This window comes from Rhinolophus sinicus, linkage group LG10 (genome assembly GCF_036562045.2).
Source record: "Rhinolophus sinicus isolate RSC01 linkage group LG10, ASM3656204v1, whole genome shotgun sequence".
NCBI classification, from domain to species: domain Eukaryota; kingdom Metazoa; phylum Chordata; class Mammalia; order Chiroptera; family Rhinolophidae; genus Rhinolophus; species Rhinolophus sinicus.
In genome coordinates this window covers 108375863-108395998 of record NC_133759.1, presented here as the reverse complement: position 1 = coordinate 108395998, position 20136 = coordinate 108375863, and the positions used below count along the sequence as shown (strand labels likewise).

The 20136-nt window shown below is 47.9% G+C and overlaps 1 protein-coding gene across 4 annotated transcripts in view; it reads left to right on the top strand.

The window, feature by feature from the left end:
- Window positions 1-19371, top strand: part of WIPI2 (WD repeat domain, phosphoinositide interacting 2) — a 29427-nt gene extending 10056 nt beyond the window's left edge. Inside the window, exons 3-12 of one of the 4 annotated variants that reach the window (XM_019753648.2) lie at window positions 6648-6817; window positions 8280-8376; window positions 8780-8877; window positions 9269-9361; window positions 12315-12385; window positions 14692-14799; window positions 15696-15860; window positions 16643-16750; window positions 17525-17682; window positions 18547-19371. In XM_019753648.2, coding sequence (XP_019609207.1) covers window positions 6648-6817; window positions 8280-8376; window positions 8780-8877; window positions 9269-9361; window positions 12315-12385; window positions 14692-14799; window positions 15696-15860; window positions 16643-16750; window positions 17525-17682; window positions 18547-18659 — 1181 coding nt within the window. In that variant the 3' untranslated portion in view covers window positions 18660-19371. The remainder of the gene's footprint in view (window positions 1-6647; window positions 6818-8279; window positions 8377-8779; window positions 8878-9268; window positions 9362-12314; window positions 12386-14691; window positions 14800-15695; window positions 15861-16642; window positions 16751-17524; window positions 17683-18546) is intronic. The other 3 variants (XM_019753649.2, XM_019753650.2, XM_074313976.1) reach the window with 3 other exon arrangements.
- The last annotated feature ends 765 nt before the right edge of the window (window positions 19372-20136 follow it).

Below are 20136 nucleotides of genomic sequence, written 5' to 3'. Positions count from 1 at the left end.
TAGAAGAAAGTTTTGCAGAAACTGGCAGAGGCCACCTCAAATGGGCTGGGAAAGCAAGGCCATGGACACTTGAGGTCCCTGCAGTTTCCATTCAGACGTTCTGAGTGTCTTGGTGACGGACTATCTTGAATGATTACACGTGTGCAGCCTCGTTTGTCTTTCTTTTCATTTGATGCCAGTACCCTGCAGTCATCAGCCTGATTCATCGTGCACCATTTTTTCATGGGAGGGCTGAGTTGTGTGTCCTTCGTTTTAGGGGGAAGTGACTACTCTGGAAATGTGGGTTCTATGTATGTTCATGCGTTTAAAAGTTCCCTTGGGAGTGAGGTGTAAGAAAAATGTGAAAGAGCTTAAAATAATGAGTAGAAAGATAATGGACCTAAGCTGCTACCAGTGTGTAAAGACAGGCTGCTTTATGAAAGGTGTGTTCCTAAAAAGATCTCGGCGCATTGGTGCGGAAGACTGGGGAACTCTGAAGGAATCCTTTTGTGTTGTTACTTTCTGAGTAGTGACAAAAGTGTGTTAGCTGCAGGTGACAATGGCTCTGGCCTTTTTCTGGTTCCTGGCTCCTTTGGAAAGCTGATGGACGTCACAGGTGGTTCCCCTAGTATATAATCTGGGCAGTTGCAGTTGAAGCGACCCCTTGAAGCCAGTGTGTGTCTAGGATCCAGGGCCGCGTGGTCCCTCGTGGTCCCGTGAGGCTCTGCCTTGACACCTCACTTCCGCCCCTGTGTCTGTCGCCCATTTTCTCCCAGGGGTTCAACTTGGTATTTAAAGTCCCTGCTGCCTATTCTTAACATCACATTTTTGCAATAACCTGCCTGTGGGGGTTTTTTAAGCAGCTTTTTGAGACATACTTTATGTGCTGTAAAATCACCTGTTTAAAGTGTACAAGTCAGTGGGTTTTAGTATATTTACGAAGTCATACACACAGCCTACCATAATCTAATATTAAAACACATTTGTCATTCCCCAAAAGAAGCCCTGAGTCCATTAGCAGTCACTCCCCATTTCCCCACCCGCCTCAGCCCTGGGCAAGCTCTAATCTACCTTCTGCCATTGTAGATTGTGGCTCTGGACACTGCAGATAAATGGAACCATATGTGACTGGCTTCTCTCACTGAGCACGTCTCAGGGTCCATCCGTGTTGGAGCGCGTATCAGCATTTCGTTTGTTTTTATTGCTCAATATTTCATTGTTTTGTTGACCACCATTTGGGTTGTTTCCACTTTGGGCCATTATTGTGAGTAGTGCTGCTGTGAGCGTTCGCCTACAAGTTACGGTGTGGACGCACGTTTCCATTTCCCTTGAGTAGACAGCTGCCTGTGGGAGTGGGATTGCTGGGGAGCAGCTTTGTTTTCCCCACATGAGTACAGCTGTTGGAGAGAGAAGCAACAGGTAGAAAAGCATTTTAAAGGTGGTAGATAATGCCAAGGGGCCCTTAAAAGAGGTAGTACTAACCTGTTTTTATTAACGGGATGGGCACCTGTCTTCCTTACTTCCTACAACACTAGGCATTATTAGACATTTTAATACTTGCGAGACCAGTGTGAGATTTTAAAAAATGTGTTCGTTGCCTTTTTTACATTTTTTAACTCATAACTGAAATGGAACTCTTTTTTTTAATGTAGTCATTTGCTTTTTTCCTTTCTTTTTTTTTATTAATTTTATTGGAGTATATTGCAGTACAGTGTTTCTCCACAGCCCATCAGCTCCAGGTCGTCCTTCAATCTAGTTGTGGAGGGCGCAGCTCCGCTCCAAGTCCAGTCACCGTGTTCAATCTTTAGTTGCAGGGGGCGCAGCCCACCATCCCATGCGGGAATTGAACCAGCAACCTTGTCGAGAGCTCGCGCTCTAACCAACTGAGCCATCTGGTTGCCCCTCTGGAAGATCAGTGACAGTTCATTGTCTTCAGTCTAGTTGTGGAGGGCGCAGCTCACTGGCCCATGTGGGAATCGAACCAGCAACTCTGTTCTTCAGAGCTTGTGCTCTAACCAGCTGAGCCATCCGGCTACCCCTGTAGTCATTTGCTTTTTAACAACTTGTTTCCTTCCTTTGCCTGCTCTTCTATTGAATTATTTGTCTCTTACTAATTTAAAGCAAATTAGTCATTTGACACGGGTTGCAAATATTTCTTCTGGATTGTCGTTGGCTTTCTGACCTTCCTATGTTTTTTTTGTCCTCCTAAAGTCTTGAATTTTTGCATGTTTAAATGTATTTATCTTCTCTTGTAAGGCTTCTGAGCACTAGAAAGGCTCGTCCTGTCCCTGGCCTGCACGGGACAGTCTCCTGTGTCATCTTCTAGTTCCTTGGTGTTTTACATGAAATACTTGATTCACCTGGAACTTACTGTGATGTAAGGTATCTTCCGCTTTTAGTCACAGGCTGGAAAATATTTTTCGTATGTTCTTATTTGTTTAGAGGGGCTTAACTGACGTACTTGTGGGTGAAATGTCAGGATGAGGAGCTTCTCTTTGAACCTCAGACAAAAAAATTAGTTGAAGCTAAAAGGCAGAAAGTTCGTATTTGTTAAATTTAGGTGGTGGGTATATGGAGGTCCTCTGATGAATATTTGCAGTTAAAAATAGCCTTGCTGTCTCCACACACACCTACTGTTGTTTTTAAAATTCTAAAAGAGATCTCATCTGCTTTTTTTCGTTAAAATTTCAGAAAATTTTTTCAAACGTGTACTTGGGTGGGAGAGATACCCAAACACCCTGACCCATTAGTTCTCTGCTTTACATCAGTAGATACTCCCTTAAATACTTCAGCATGATTGTTGCTAACTAGAGTTCAAGGTTTTAGTTTTTTCTTTTGAGGTAATATTTGCATACAGTGGAATGTGCAGCTCTTAAGTAAACATTCCGTGGGTTTTGACAAATGCATACGTCTATATAACCTGAACTCTATCGGGGTTTACCATCACTCCAGAAAGTTCCGTCATACCAGCCCCCAGTCAGCCTTGACTCCCTTCCACCCCCTGAGAGGCAAGCAGCTCTCTGGGCTTTCTCTGCTATAGATTGAGTCTGCCTGGCCCAGAACATATCAAAATGCAGCATGCGCTCTTTTCTAAGGTTTCTTGCAGTGTGAGGTTTTCAGATTTATCCATATTGTTACATGTGGCAGGCGACCCTTGAACAATGCGGGTTTGAACTCTGCGGGTCCCATGTATACGCAGGTTTTTTTCAGTAAATACCTGTGCTGTTTTCTGTCTGCGGTTGGGGGTCCGCAGATGCAGAGGGCCGACTATGTGCATTGATCTCGCCATTTTATATAGGAGACTTGAGTATCTGAGGACTTTGGGGGGGTCCTGGAGCCAATCCCCCGTGGATACCAAGGGTAGTTAAGTTTTTAGAGAGTCAAAAGTAAATATGAGGATTTTCAACGACGAGGTGGATCAGCACCTCATTCAAGGGTCAGATGTATATGAATATATGACAGTTTGGCCATTCCCTGTTGGTGGACATCTGGGCTTGTTCCAGTTTTTAGTTAGTATGAATAAAGCTGCTGTGAACGTTCTTGTACAACTCTTTGTGGATATGTACCGGGGGTGCCAAAAAAAATGTATACACATGGACACTGGTCAACGTTGCTCAAGCAGTTCACCGTCATCAGAAGTGTCTGGACGCTGATGGGAACCACTTTGAGTACCTCTTGTAATTGCAGAAGTCAAACGTGACTTGTATTCATCTTTTGTTATTGGTAAATATTGAGTATTACAATTTTAATACAGTTTTCCTTTCTTAAAATGTGTATACATTTTTTTGACACCCTCCGTATTTTCATTTCTCTAGGTAAATACCTAGGGATAGAACATGTTTCATTTTATAAGAAATTACCAGTGGGGAGGACGGATGGCTCAGTTTGTTAGAGCGCGAGCTCTCAACAAGGTTGCCGGTTCAATTCCCACATGGGATAGTGGGCTGTGCCCCCTGCAACTAAGATTGGAAACAGCATCTGGACTTGGAGCTGAGCTGCGCCCTCCACGTCTAGATTGAAGGACCACTTGGAGCTGATGGGCCCTGGAAAAACACACTGTTCCCCAATATTCCCCAATGTAAAAAAAAAAAAAAAGAATCAACAGAGCCAAAACTCTTTAAAAATTTAAAAAAAAAGAAATTACCAGATGCTCCTAAATGGCTATCCCATTTCATGTCCCCTCTGATGCTGTGTGACAGTCTGGTTGCTTTCCATCCTCACCACCACTTGGTGTTGTCAGTCTTTTTAATATTAGCCGTTCTGGTGCATGTATGTATAATGATACCTCGTGGTGGGTTTTTTTGTTATTGTTTTTGTTTGTTTGTTTGTTTGTTTGTTTTTTAAAGTAATTGCAGTTTTTGTAATTTTTAACCTTTTGTTTATACTTATTCCCTCCTTTCTGCCGCCTCCCCACCACACACACTCCAGTTCAAGCCGTTGTTTCTCAGTCTAGTTGTGTAGGACACAGCTCCCTGGCCCATGCTGGTCTTATGAGCCTTGCGCTCCCCCTGGGCTGAGGCAGTCGGTCGGTGGTCGGCAGCTCACGGCAGCTCTCGCTGGCTGCCAGCCGCTCACACTGGCTGCGGGTCACTGGCCGCTCCTGGCAGCACACAGCAGCCCACGCTGCCTGCCAGGTGGAAGCTCACACCAGCCTCCAGCTGCTCATGGCAGCCCAGCTCCAGGGAGAGCCATTGTTCACAATCTTAGCTGTGGAGGGTATAGCTCACTGGCCTGTGTGGGAATCGAACCGACAACTTCAGCGTTAGGAGTACGGCGCTCCAACCACCTGAGCCACTGGGCTGGCCCTCGTGGTGCTTTTAATCTGAATTTCCCTGGTGACTAATGTTGGGCACTTTTATGTCTTTGCTGGCTGTTTGTAGGTCTTCTGTGAGATGCCTGTTTGTATCTTTTGTCCCTTTTTAAACTTGACTATTCGTCTTCTATTATTGAGTTGTCAGAGTTCTAGATACACTGGATACGAACCAGTCCTTTGTCAGATAATGTCTTGTGAATGTTTTTTTCCCTGTCTGTGGCTTGTCCTGTCTTTTGAGCAAATATGTTGAATTTTGATGAAGTCTGATTTATCCTTTTTTTTTTTTTTTCATTTATGGTTTTGCTTTCTGTGCCCTTTCTGAGAAACTTTTGCCTATCATGAAGTCACAAAAATATATTCCACTGTGTTTTTTTTTGGTTTTTTTTGAAAACTTTATAGTTTTAGCTTTTATGTTCAGTTTAGTGATCCATCTGAAATTAATTTTGGTGTGTGGTGTGAGGTCTGAGTCAAGGCTAATTTTTTTCTTAATGGATTCCTGTTGTTCCACCATTTTCGAAAAAATTATTCTTCCCTCACTGGATTGCTTTGTTGCTTAAAAACAATCCTATAAGTGTGGGTCTATTTCTGCTCTTTGTTGTTTTCCACTGGTTGTCAGTCTTTCTGTCAGTAACACACTGTCTGGTTTACTATAGGTTTCTTTATACACCAAGTTTTGAAGTCACATGTATAAGCCCTTCAGCTTTGTTCTTTTTCAAGGTAGCCTTGGATATTCTATTCTAGATCCTTTGCTGTCTGATTTTAAAGAGTCGGCTAGGATTATGCTTGGGATTGCATTGATCAAGAGATCAATTTGAAGAGAAGAATGAATGAATGAATTAACTAATACATGTTTGAAGCACCTGGCACAGCTGTACTTCCTGTAGCTCGGGTAGACAGGCTGCATATAGAAACGATCTAGATTCTTGCTCTGCGATTTAACTACATTCCAGAATTCTCTTTGCTTCTAGATCTGAACTTACCCCAGGTAATTACTGATAAAACAAAGGAGGAATAAGGAGCGATTGGGGTGTAGGGTAGTCAGTAGGAATGGGGGTGAAGTAATATTTGTGGAGGATCCACTGTATCTGCTACTTTCTGTGTAAGATGCTGTCTGCACTTGGTGTTTAGTCCAGTCTTTGAGTAGGGAGCGTCCCCTCTGTAAGTGGGGCGCAGGGAGCTAAGGGGGATACAGCCCCGACTCTGAGCTGGTGTCTGCCATTCCCTCTTAATACGGTGGTACCATGTAGAGTAGTTGATCCCCACTTCACATATGAGGAAACGAGACTTAGAAAGATGGCGTCATTCAAAGACTATGTGGGGGCCCATCGTATGTCAGGTACCGTTGAAATGGCCAGGGAGACGGCTGTGGGCAGGAAATACAGCCTCTGCCCTCATGGAGCTTACCCTCCAGAGTGTGTACAAGGAGGACCAGTGGGTGGATGCACAGGCGACTACAGGCGATTGCCAGGAAGGACGTGAACAGGATAACGTGAGAGAGGAGCTGGGAGACGTCTCTTTGGCAGAGTGGGGGGTGGGGGTCGGGCCTCTAAGGAGGTGGCATTTGAGCTGAGGGTGGGCCCCCCTGAAGAATGCAGGGGCCTTCCTGGCAGGGAGACGCTGAGAGTGGTTGTCTGTGGCTCCTAACTGATGAGTGTAACCCTGGTCTGTCTGCCCCAGAACTCATCGTCACACTTCCTGTGCTGCTCTGGGACTGTCCCTGTAGCCCAGCCCCCTCACTAGGCGCCCACCATCGTAGCCCCATACTGCTCTGCTTTATATATGTCTACACGTACACACGTGCTTGTGTGTGAGCAGATTATGCCTATTGACCTGGATCCATATTTTCTTCTTTCAGCTGATACTGAAGACGTGTGCATCGTAGAAAGATTGTTCTCAAGCAGCCTCGTGGCCATCGTCAGCCTCAAAGCTCCTAGGAAGCTAAAAGTTTGCCACTTTAAGAAAGGAACTGAGATCTGCAACTATAGCTACTCCAACACGATCCTGGCTGTGAAGTTGAACAGGCAGGTAAGTGACACTCTTAATTGGAATCAGACTGTCAAGTGTGCCCTGTCCCATGTCTTGGGTTTTCAGTATGGCTTTGATGGTCACTGCCATCGCAGTATCCTCCAGTGCCTCTCAGACAAAGCCAGTGGGCTTTAGCTGTCATTTCTGGTTCCTCAGCCATCTGGTCCATGCCGCTGCTCGCCGCAGCCCACCACCCTGCCCGACCCGGTTTTCTCAGCAGCGTTGCTCTAACCCTCCGTTCCTGATGCCCCTGCTCTGTGCCAGATTGTTTTGCTCATCCTTCCAAGACCTGAGTTCAAGGGCACAACAGGCCCTTGAACATGGCCTCATGTGGGTGGGCTGCGGTAGGAACTTAATTCCTGTCGCTGTCCGATAGCCTGGGGTAGAATGGGTTTCGTGTCTGATGTTTGTGTGATGTTGCAGTTTCCAAGAACCTGTTGGCGATGTCACGTGAGGACTCACTGCGTCCTTAGAGTTGAATAGTTGAATCACAGCTTCTTTTGCTTCTATAAATGCTCCTTTTAAAAATCTGTTAGCATCTTCTTTTTCCTATTTTAAACTTTTAATTTAACTTTTTAGGATGAAGGACTTAGTGCTTTTTAAACCTTGCCCCAACTCACAGAGTGGACCAGTTAACTAGCACTTGCGTTGACCTCACAGCAACCTCGTGCTTTGCTCACTCACAAGTCTAGCACTGTCCTCCGGCCCTTGAGCACTTGTGTTTACAGTGAAGTACTCTGTACGGGAAAGGCTGGGAAAGCAGCCAGACGTGGAACGGATCCTGACATGGGGCTGAAACTGGGAATTGGTCCGTTAACTGAAAACATTGGTTAAAATGGGAATTCTAAGACCTAACATGTTGACCTGTTTTAAACTTAAAACATACATGTGTACGTTCATGTAGCAGCTCATGTGGAGCGTGTGCGTGCCAAGTTGTCCTTCCTGCGTAAATCCTCCCCTCGCTGCGTCAGCTGCAGCTACATCCATCTTTCAAATGCAGCAGACACTTAGACACCTGCAAAAGAAGCTGAGTGCACAGTGGACTTTTACACGTCTCAGAAATGCCTAGGCCTTCACTTTGATGTTGCCATGCCTAATTCAACACCAGTATTTTAGTTACCAAACCCACCAAGGGGAGGGTGAGAGCCGAAGAAAAACAAAACACGCTTTTCTTGGCTGTGGTTGACCAGTTTCTGTGATACGGGTTAAATGGAATAGTTGGAAGTCCTAGAACAAGCGACAGAAATAGTCTCGGGCACACTGGCTCAGATGAGGGGCGTGGTGCTCGGGAAGGCCGCCTGTGATGGCCGGCGGCGTCCGCCACGGGTGGCCCGTCTCGTCTGCACGGTGTCGTAGAGCTAGAAGGAAGGCTGAACGGCCTAATGCAGCTGTGCTGAGCAAAGATGAGTGCACAGCGTGGCTCTTTCTTTATGCTGGTTCTCTCTGTCCCCGGGTCTCCTAGAGGCTCATCGTGTGCCTGGAGGAGTCTCTGTACATACACAACATCCGGGACATGAAGGTTCTGCACACCATCAGGGAGACGCCCCCGAACCCGGCAGGTAAGTTAATGGGTTTTCTCGTTCTGCCTTTTGAAGATGACTGGGGTTTTCCTCTGCATAGGTTCCACAGATACAGCCAGGTTTCAAACGTGTTGACCTTAAACCAAGCTCCCTTCCTTCTAATGTTGCTGGTCTTGTGACCACATAAATCATCGGTTTAGTCAGCTTCCGGTTTGGAGGTTGCTAATCACTTCCCACCAGAGGCCTTGAATCCGTTTCTACAATTCCGCTGTCACCTGAGGCGGCGGTTTGGAAAGGAGAACCTAGAAACCCCACCGTGCAGGGCCCGAGGTGGCTCAGCTCTCTGACTGACATGCTCTCTGTTAAGTAAATGCTCTGTTAGCAAAGGACTGCGAAGGCAGCCCTCGGGCTTAACACTGCGCGTCCTCCTGTGTCCGCGCAGGCCTGTGTGCACTGTCCATCAACAACGACAACTGCTACCTGGCGTACCCCGGCAGCGCCACCATCGGCGAGGTGCAGGTCTTCGACACCATTAACTTGGTGAGACTCCTCCTGTGCGGCACGGCTCTCCCCAGGGGGCTTCGTTCTCGAGTGGGTGCCATGGGCCTCTGACACCCACAGTCCTTGGTCCAGCAGCACAGTTCTCGCTGCTGCTTCTGATGGCAGAGCAGGTCTCGGGGAGTTGCCCCCACATACGGCACTGTGCTCATCCCCAATGTGTGCGCCGGAGAATGGGGGGGCGCCCACACTCTCGGATGAACTGCTCTGCTTAAGGTTCCGAGCAGTATCCCTTGGCCCCGCCCCCAGTAAGTCGGCGGCCTTGGTGTGGGTATTACCTGGAAGGCTGCTCGTTGGCATGTTGAGCCCAATGACCAGTAGCACAGCGTAGCCCGGCTGCGTGGCAGTCACGTTTGCCTGCTTTACCTTCCAGAGAGCTGCAAACATGATCCCGGCTCACGACAGTCCTTTAGCCGCGCTGGCTTTCGACGCCAGTGGAACCAAGCTTGCCACCGCTTCCGAAAAGGTAAGTCTGCTGTACCCAGTGGAAGACTAGTTCAGCGGTTTCAGCAAACTTTTCAGTTCCGTTCACAGTCAAGTTACCAAACAGTTTCTGTATCGACCAGCTCACAGAGAAACATTGACAGACACCCACCTGTCGGGCTGTGAGATGTGCTGCCGGGAGCCGGCTCTCACCTGACAGTTGTGACAGGAGACAGATTAGAGCGAAAGTGCCGTCATAGCCATGCATTCACCCAGTGCGCTTTAACATGACGACACCGCCGTGTGCTGGGGTGGAGGGCTGAGAAGATGATAAACAGTGTGAAAGGCAAAGAGGCAGTTGTGTCCGGAGCTGATCTGAACACATTTGAATGTATTTCCTTTCATTCCTTTTCTATTTATTGAACAAGGTTGTGATCGTACTATATGTATGATTTCTCCTTTTTTCCATTCTGCATAATACTGTATTTCTCTGAGTTACAACACTTTTAATGGCTGTGTAGTGTTCAGTTTTGATTTACTTAAACTTCCTTTTGGGACATTGATATTGTTTCTATATTTAGAACATATTAGAATAATATATTAATGACATATAAACATGTGTTAGCTAATATTTAGACTCTAATAATGTATGTAATTCATACGCACATCTTTTATACACGTCTCTAATGATGAAAAGAGTCAGTGAGGAGGATCTCGGGGATAAGGGATGTGGCCTTTCCTAAAGCTCTGTCTGCGTAGGACAGAATGGCTTAGGCAGTCCCTTCCATTTGAACCTCCTCGGCCTCCATGGCACTCAGGGTCCTCATTCTCTTCCTCGTGTGGACTATTGCTGCTTCTTCCTCTGCTGTTCCTCTCGTCTTAAAATTCTGTTCTGTCTTCTTTCTCTTGGCGGGGCTGGAGAGGGTCTGACTTGTTCTCCTGCTCTGCTCCTCTCCTCTGAGCTCTGGTATCTACCCTTCAGTTGCTTGCTGCCTGGTTTTACTTGGATGCTTTCTCTGAAAACCTGAAATAGCCTCCCCTCCTAAGTCGCCTCTTCCATTGAGCCAGCCAACCAAGTAAGATACGGAAAGTTAGCTACCTGCTTTAACCTGTCCTGCGTGGGTCTTTACTACTGACTCTCATACACAGTTTCTATAATGATGATGCTACCATTTATAGACCACTTACATCATGCATTAATACTAGACCCTTTGTATTCATTACCTCACTTGATCCCCTCAGCGAGGTAAATGTTTTTCTGTTTTATATTGAGAGCTCAGAGGTTATGCCCAGGGTCACACAGCCTGGCAGAAACAGAGATTGGACTCGAAGCCCGACTTTGCTTTTGAACCCTGCTGGACTCTGACGATATCACCTTGTTCTTCTCCCTTGGGAGCATCGAAATGGCCTATTACCTCTTGATTAATTAAAGTCTTATCTTAATGATTTTTATTATGTCTTAGAAGGGCGCTAAAGCACTTTATGGAATACCAAAGCCAGTAAAAATAGAAGTGTTTTTCTGGGCTCTAAAGAGCAACTCTTGATTTACTTTTAAACAGAATCCTCTTAGTTTGGGGGATTAGACCAGCAGTGACCTTGGCCCTGCTGTGTACTAGGTGCTTAGGTGCTGCGGTCACAGCAAGGCAACGATGCATGGGGCGTAATCCTGCTGTCGGGGACCTGCAGCCAGGCTGTGACCAACAACTACTTAATTAATACTACTCAGTGGCAGTGCCACTAAGTAAGGAAATATACCAGGGGTGCCGAATGTAGACACATTTTCAGAGCTGTTACCTATGTGTTACTTTCGAAGTTGAACTGAATTACATAGCAATGTGTAGCGTGACGTATGCTCAAAAGATGGCGTTAATCAGATGAATGCCAGTGTCATTCATCATATTACAATTTTAATACAGCTTTTTTCTTTCACAAAATGTGTATACATTTTTTTTGGCAACCTCTGTATATATAAATAAAAGTTTAGGCTACAAAAGACAACATTTTTGCCATGGTTATTTTTATATATGAATGCATTATTTTAGCCCCCTAATTCTCAAGAATTACAAACTCAATTGGTGTCCTTCCATACAGGGAGAATTGCTATCTTTAAAAAAACATCTCAAAACGGGACCCATGTTATCTACAACCTGATCTCATCCCATGTTCTATCAGTCTGTTTCTTGTGCTATTTTATTACAATAGTTTGCTGGTATTCTTTTAATGTCTACTTGGTGAAAGCACTGTTGAGTTTCACTTTCTTGGCTGATTTCTCTTTCTTATTCTCCCAGATGTTCGGGTTCTGTCTTGTCTACCCACAGACCCCTGTGAGGAGGTGGGAAATAGAGGGGTGGTGGGGAAACTGACATCCTTAGAAAATTTTATTTCTAAGCAGGGAGGTGCTGTAGCTTACCATTTATTCGTGTTTCCTTTCATCTTAGTACAAGTTTTATAGGTCTTACCATTTTGTGAGTTTGGACCTATTCCTTTTTAGGCAGTTAAGTAACATTTCCAGTTAATCAATTCCCTTGATCAGTAACTCAAAGTGGCAAGAAAGGACGTCAGTGGGGCCTGACACTTCTTCAGACCATCGGGGTAGGGAGTCCTTCCCAAGGTGGGGTACATGCTTTAAAAGGGATTTGATTTAATCATTTAAACTTCAAATGACTTAGGAAAAAAGAAAAAAAAAACGATTATATTCCACATTTGACTTCTAGGCTGTTAGTGTTTAGAATAAGTAGTAAGTTGACGTAGAGATTTAGTAGTGAGCGAATGGGGTGTTGTGGTGTGCTCGTGGCAGAAAGTGTGAAGGTGGTTGTGCAAAGGGCCGCTGGGCAGTGGGCCGGGAGAGGGTCTCCGACACCGCGTACCGGCCTGCTGCACGCTGCCACTGAACGACGTGCCCTATGTTTCATTTATAGTCTGAAGGGAAAGAAATAGAAAAAGTCTATTTTTACTCCGCTGAAATTCTCTTTTCTTCCCTTTTTTCCCTGTCACAGGGGACCGTGATTAGGGTATTTTCCATTCCAGAGGGACAGAAACTCTTTGAGTTCCGGAGAGGAGTTAAGAGGTAAAGTACATAAATCTCCAAATTGATTCTGGAGCCTGTTTGGATTTCTGTTTCACATTCTCTCTGACCAAAAAGTGGAGACGTAAACACTGGGCATCCCGGTAAATGACAGGCATTTTCCCGGCCCAGCTGGATGGTCGTGGGAGATAAAGGGACATTTTTATACAGCACACTGGATTTTATTGGTCCGTGATCCCACCTGAACGTAGAGCGATGGCCAGATGGCCCCAGAGCGTGGAGGAACGCACAGCATCGGGCCCCTGTGCTGTGCGGCTCCTCGGCCTGCTCTGAGGTGGCAGGCTCAGAACTTGTGACCTGGTGAGCTGATGCCTGTCCTTATTCTCTCCTCTGACAACCTGTCACCAGCTCCCACATCTCCCCTCTCACCCCAACAAATGGCTTTGGTGTTGTCTTTAAAAAAATAAGCCGCAGTATGGAGCTCCCTCCACGCCCCATCCGTCTGCAAACCTTGCTGGGTCGCACTTGACCCTCCCTCCCATGACCCGCTCTGGAGGAAGGAGCAGCCGTCCTCTTCGTCCTGAACCCTCTGTCGCAGGGCTCTGGGGCCAAATTCCAAGGGCCCACTTGTAGCTGTGTGACCTTGCTCAGCTGACTTGACCTCTGGGGCTCTGATTCCCACCCCAGTTGGGCATCTGCTAGAAACCACCTCCCCAAGGTCGGGAATTGGACCAGGAAGTGCTGGTACTTGGGAAGTATTCCAGAACTTGTAGCTGTGTGCGTCCATCCCATTTCCCATCCCTATCCCCCAGTGCAGGTCCTGTCCCCCCAACCCTGCACTGTCATTGCTCCCTCTCCGTGGGGTCATTCCCACAGATACGCGATGAGCTTTAATGTCCTATCTCCAAAGCCAGAGGCCCAGCCCCTCCCCCTTACCTCGTCCTTATGTTTCTTTCCCTTTTCTCCCTTGGTTTTCCCGACAACACACCTTTCTAGACTTTTCCTCTTTGGCTGCTCCTGCTCCGTTTACTCCTATATCTGTTTCTGCCTGGAACCTCTTCTCACCCCTTCTAAACCTATCGCCACACATCCTCCTAAACCATGTTGTCTGCCTGCGTGCTGATGGACATGTAGCCAGGCTGCTTTCCTGAGGTTCCCTATGTGTCTCCTGCCCACTGGATGCTGGGCACAACCAGCCCGAGTGTGCCCCCATCTGCTCATATGTCTCGGTAAATATTACCACCATCCCTCCACCCGGGGCCAAGCCAGGGGGCCTAGGGACACCTGCTTAGGCAGCAGGCATGCGGCTCTCCCAGGTCGGTCCCACCAGACCCTCTGTCCCCTTGTGTCCCGTCCCCCCCGCTCCTCCCTCCCGCCCCCCCATTCAGATCGCCCTCTGACTTTGCGCTCACCTTGGTCTCTGCCCTTGGCCCCTTTAGTCCTTTCTTCAGACTTCAGCCCAGGCTGTTCTTTGAGGATGTGAATATAATTAGAGCACATCTGGAACCTTCACTGCGTCCTTTTGCCTGTAGATTAACTTCAAGCTCCTCCGGCCCTTCCTTTGCAGCTGTTTTATTTCTCTTCCCTTGTCGCGCCCAGTCCCAGACATATTATACATTCAGTCCCCAGAAGAGTCCTCTGTCTCCACGGGGGTCTTGCATATGCTGTCTCCTGCGCTTAGGCTGTCGTGGTAGTGACCCAGCACCTTCTGAATCCTTTGAGTCTGCGTCCGGCTCCCTTGAGGAGGCTTCTCCCTGACCCCCCCAGTGGAAGTAGCCGTTTGGTCTGTGCTTCTGTGGCCCTGGCACCCCTTTGTTGGCCACTAGTGTAGTACTTGCACTCAGACCTCACTGAGCGCTCCAGAACAGCAGGAGCCTTCCGGGGCTTGTGCCGGAGCTTACAGGGCTGGGAGCACGGAGCCTCCGTAAAGCGCCTGAATTGACTGGGACCCTTCCTGCTGACAGGCTACTGCCTTTCTGGGGTTGGAGGAAATGCAGGTGTGTTTCATGGCTTTAGGGTTTTTACAGTGATCTTTAAGACATACTGTAGAGCGTGCTGAATGTGGGAAGCTTTACTCTTAAACATTGTCAGAGTTGCCAGTTTACCCTCTTGCATGTTAAGAATGGCTGTAATTTAAATTCAATTGGCTATAAAGGAATATTAAAGAATTGCTCTTGTTATCTTTCAAACATATTTCTCTCAAGAAAGTTTTTGAGAAGATGTTTCAAAGGGACGAGAATGATGCAAGTATGCCTGTTGTGCGAACTTTTCCTCTCTGTGGTTTAGTTACAAGTCCTCCAGGGTTTCGGGGTGATGGCATAACGTGGGCCCCTTCACCTGTCCCCTAGGTGTGTGAGCATCTGCTCCTTGGCCTTCAGCATGGACGGCATGTTCCTCTCCGCCTCCAGCAACACTGAGACTGTGCACATCTTCAAACTTGAGACTGTGAAAGAAAAGTGAGTTCAGAGATACATTTGTTTCCGAAACTACAAAGCACTTTCTCTGCTTACTGACTGGATGAAAACGTGAACAGACACTGTCCTGCCTTCCGACATTTTTGCCAGTGAAGACCCTGGCACTGGCTTGAGAATAAATGTCACCAAATTTAGACTCAGCAGCAGAAGGGATTTATCCCCGTCAGATGGTCTTCTAGCATGGAGCGTGCGCTCAGGGCAAGGTGCAGCGTGAGGGTGAAGGTGGTGGTCTTTCGGTTAGTACATACATCCGCCTCTCAGCACGCTCCTTAGGCACAGGAGCGTGTCTGAAGCACTGCCCGTTGGCGCGCACACGTGTCTCCCACCTGCCCATCGATGCTTTTCATCTTTAAAGCAGTTGATTGAAATTAGGTATTACTGTAATGGATATGCATGATGAAGGGGTGCTTCTTCCCTTTCCTTAAAATATAAAAACATAGCCCACCAGGATTGGTATTGTTTAGTTTATACTGTCTTATTCAGAGTATTGAAGGTAACTTAAAAATATGTACCAGCAATTTGAAGTTTGTGCTTACAAGGTTCTGAGAGACTTTCTGTTAAAAAGATGAGGGTGGATCGTGGATTTGGCCTGGTACGTCCTTCGTTTGCTCCCAGTTGTGTGCCGTCATCTAACGTGGCCACTGGGAAGGAGCGCAGCTCTTCCAGGCTCAGTGACCCGGAAGGCCCCTTTCTCTGACCCTTCACACTCTGTTAATGTCCCCGGGGTCTCAGGAGGTCATGGTTTTCTGCACCCCTTTTTTCCTCAAGTATGGGAAATCTCTCTTTCAAGTTTCAGGGCTGATCCTCGTCTCTGTGCGGGTGGGACGTAGCCATTTGTCTGTGAAGAAGCGTGTGTCTGATGCCTCCCCTCCTTCTAGACCTCAGGAGGAGCCCACCACCTGGACAGGGTACTTCGGGAAGGTGCTCATGGCGTCCACCAGCTACTTGCCCTCCCAAGTGACAGAAATGTTCAACCAGGGCAGAGCCTTTGCCACAGTCCGCCTGCCTTTCTGCGGCCACAAAAACATCTGCTCCCTGGCCACGTGAGTAGGGTGGCAGCAGCTTCCCTCTGCTCTGCCCCACATACATCCGAGACGGTGGCTGGTATGGTCCCGTTCGGTTCCTCCTCACCCGACTCATCTGCAGACTTAGACCTTTGACTAAGTGACAGTTACCTGGAAATGGAGGGAAGCGTAAAGCTCCCCTTCGTTGTCGGTAGACCTGAATGCTTTTTCTGCAGTGCTCTCATTCCACACATCTCCCTCTTTCAGTTTTTGTTGAGAGTATTTAGAGTATTAGTGAACAAATGGCATTAACTCAAAACCAGGTGAGATTGGCAGTATTTAACCCACTGGGCCTACAGAACTGGCAGTTTCACAGTTCCAGGCTCTGCACTTAGCCCTGGACGGCAGCTGCAGGACACACGGGCCTCTGTGAACTGCACTGGCATCGTGCAGAGTTTAGCTCTGCAGGGGGAGAGCGCTGTGGATGGTCCTGTGAATGTTAGAAACAGTGGCTTCCATCCTTTTATCCAACTAGCATAGTAGCTGAGAAGGTTTTATGAAAATACCTCCAGTTTTGCAGTCAGAAACCATGGACTGGCTCTGCTCCCATGCCCGCGCCCAGGCTTTAGTCACACCGTGCAGCCTTGGCCTTGAGGCAGTATTTTACCCTCCTGTACACCACATACCATGTCGAGTACGGGAAGCAGTGTGCTCGTTCGGAGGGGTCTTCCCTGGCTGTGCCAAAGGCCGGGCTGCTCACTTCCTAAGAGCTTCGTGTGAAGGAGTGGTCCTAGAATGGAGCTGTGTTTTGTTTTCACTAGGATTCAAAAGATCCCCCGATTGCTGGTGGGCGCTTCCGACGGGTATTTGTACATGTACAACCTGGACCCCCAGGAGGGGGGCGAGTGTACCCTGATGAAGCAGCACAAGTAAGTCGCCCCCACCTGCCGCCCCCTCCCTGGACCTTCCACAGGCGGGCAGTCTGCGGTTGGGCCCCTGTTGTGTGTCTGCATTTCAGTGTGGCCCATGCTATTTAGGAGCTGTGCTTCCCCTGGATGTGGGCACAGACTCCCATTCCCCCACCCCCTGCCAGGGCCCCAGTCAGTAATAGGGCGAGGTGGATGTAGGAGAGGCCGGGTGCTACACCTGCCCTTCCTGTGGGGGGAGAGGGTCCAGGCCCTCCCCCTAGGGATTGTCTCAGGATGAAGCTTAGCATTTACAAGAAAGGGCTGACGCACCCAGTGCCATCCAGCGAGTGCCGCGTTTTGAGAGCCTGCTGTCTCACTGTGAGATACAGATTGTCTCTTTGAAAAGAAGGAATTATTTGTTAATTGGGAAGTAGTGCAGTTTAATGTTCTGTTTTTGCTTTTTTTATTATCCAAAAGTTATATAACAGCGATACTACAATACTCTCATAATCCGGGTGGAAATGAGGGGTGATGTTTTTATAACGAATTCTATTTATGATCCTCAAACATAAAAATGAAATATTGTCTCCCTAGGTATAACATTTTTCCATTAGACTTTCCATGTAAAAGTCCGAGTGAACAGATAGATACACAGGAGTTATTTAAAGTCACCGTAGTGTTACAGATGCATACGAGTGGCCTCTGGCCTTTGTTGCTGCAGGTCTGGCCCTACAGACCCGTGAGTCCCTGCGCCCGGCTGTCCTCACTGTTGTGGTTTTTCTCCGCTTCTCCCAGGCTGGATGGCAGTATGGAGACAACCAATGAAATCTTAGACTCCGCCTCTCACGACTGCCCCTTGGTGACTCAGACCTACAGCACAGCTGTAGCCAAAGGTACTCACGTGCCTGCGTCCCCGACAAGACTTGGTAAGGGCTGTGACACAAACCTAGAAGGTAAATGATGCCAGAACCTCCCGCTCTGCTTCTCATGCTCTGCTTTTCACCCTTCGCCTTGCCCACCACCACTTTCCATTGGGCAGGGGAGTGACAGGGCCCAGGCAGAGGCAAGCTGTCGTGAGTTGGGCTGTGCCTGGCCTCTCACGGCCAGATTTACTTTCTTCTTCCTTTTGAAGAAGAGTAATCGTGGCTAAGGCCGGCTGGCTTGCTGCGTCTCGGCTAAAATACGACCCTGCCCCGACCCTGCCCCGCCACTGCCAGTGTTTGTCCTGGGTCCTTACCCTCCCCCGTGTCTGATCGTCCAGCAAGCATGCAGGGGCCACCCTTGGCCAGGGCCCTGCGAGGGGGGCGGGCTGCGGCATTCAGGGGGCCTGCTGCAGAAGCTGGCCAGTCAGCCTCCTTCTGAGCACCCCCCACCCCCAAAAAGTGGCTTGACCTCAAGTGGGCGGTCCTGTAGTTGCTCACATGTCACGTTGTCCTTGCTCGCCGGTACGCTTTGAGTTAGATGAAGCACCGAGCAGCTCGTGTCGTTTTTGAGCACCCCACATAACCAGTTCAAGAAGTACCTCCATTCTCCCTGCTCGCTAAGGAGAATTCACAGCATGTCCATCGGGAAGCCCCTCTGTGTATACATGCAGGCAGCTTTTTGACACTTAGGAATTTTGGAAAATACATGACTTCATCTTGAGCTGCCTAAGGCTGCAGAAAGCTTGTTAGTCAGAAGAGAGATTAAAATTCAGAGTGTTCGTGTGGGCTGCCATTTATAAACACCCTCGTGTACCCCAAGTCCAGCCTCTGGCCTGGCTGCCGGACTGCCTGCTCCGCTCCCAGCCCCTGAGGTGACCCGCTGTCTCTTTGCAGCCTACACAGATGAGCTGGGTGCAGCAGGTGGCACTTGCCTGGAAAATGAAGCCAGCGCCCTGCGGCTGGAGGAGGACAGCGAGCACCCTCCCATGATTCTTCGGACGGACTGACTTGACCTGTGAACTCTGACCCCAAAGCAGAGAACACTGGCTTGACAGAGGACTTTGTGTTATGCTGCTATGAACTTGGACCTGAGTTGGGGGAGAGGATGGCAGAGACTTAAAAAGAAAAAAAAAAAAGATTGTAGCTGTAGTCTCATTCCCTACTGTTGAGAAATACATGGTTTTCACTTCAGTGGCTTTTAATTCTGCTTATGAATTTTAGCTTTTCGTTTGTTTCCTCTTTTTGCCAAAACTAACTGTTTGGTGAAGCCCTTGAAACCTCCTTGCTTTGCATGCGTTAATGTGCCAAGGCAGCATAGGACAGCTAGGAGCCACTTCCTAACACGCTGCGTTCGCCTGGTTTTTACAATCTGTATATAATGAGCGCATGGCGGTGCAGAGCTGGTCTGCCTGCGGAGGCTGGTTCTGCTCAGACAGGTCCGGGGCCCCCAGGGCTGGGCCGGCAGCGGCCTGGTGGAGGGGTCCTCTCCCAGAGCCCCGCCCACCTGGGCTATGTTCTCCGCTTTATTTTGTTAATTAAATTCTTTCCAAATTGGACTATTCTGGGATTTCTTCCGTGGTGGATTTGTTTTCCATGTGGGTATTGACAGAGGTTCTTTCTGATATTAAAACCCTTTCCTTCTGACAGCAAGTGAACTTGAAATCGGAATATCGGAGCGGACAGTGTTCTCCTTTGTATAATTAAATTGTCTGGTCTCTACTTAGTCTTCCTGTTGAATAACTGTTATTTTATTTTATTTTATTTTTTATTTTGAAAGGGTTGTAGCTATTTCTGTGCCCACATGGCACAGAATTAAAATGTGATGGGTCCCTACTTGTTGTTTTACCTTGAGCGCCACTGTCTGTCCCGGGCTCTTCGTACTTGTCAGGAGTAGTCGAGATAGGTGGAAACACAAGAGCGAAGTCGGCTGTGAACCCCGCCTTCATGGGGTGATGACATGTGCCTTTCCTATTTAGTCTTGTGAAATTGTTCAGCAAAGTGATGAGAGAGTGTGCTCACAAACCCAGTATTTGCCTGGCTTCCCTTGTCATTTTTACAGAATTTAAACCTCCAGTACCTCAAACTCTACGTTCCAAACCAAGACACATGCACGTCATGTTTAAAGGGAATTTGAGGGGCATTAATGGCATGAAAGACCGTTCTCGAGTCTTTGGGATGTGACAGTTAAGGTTAGAGGTGAAAAAGCAAAAATATTGTATTTGCCCTCCTTCTTTATTTTGTCAGGTTTCTGGACAGAAGAGGGGTCAGGTGTCTGTTTCAGGTTGTGTTTGTATCTTGGACGCGGCAGTTGAGTGGCCCTTAGGAGGGAAAGAAAGGGACTTGGTTGACCTTAGCGCTAAGTGCCCAACTGCCAGGTCCGGCCCTGCGCCTCAGGCTGCATATGCAGTGGTGGCTTTAAGGTGACAGCCTAAATTTAAGAGGTGCCTTGAGTGAGTTCTGACCGTGCCAGAAATCTCTAGAAAC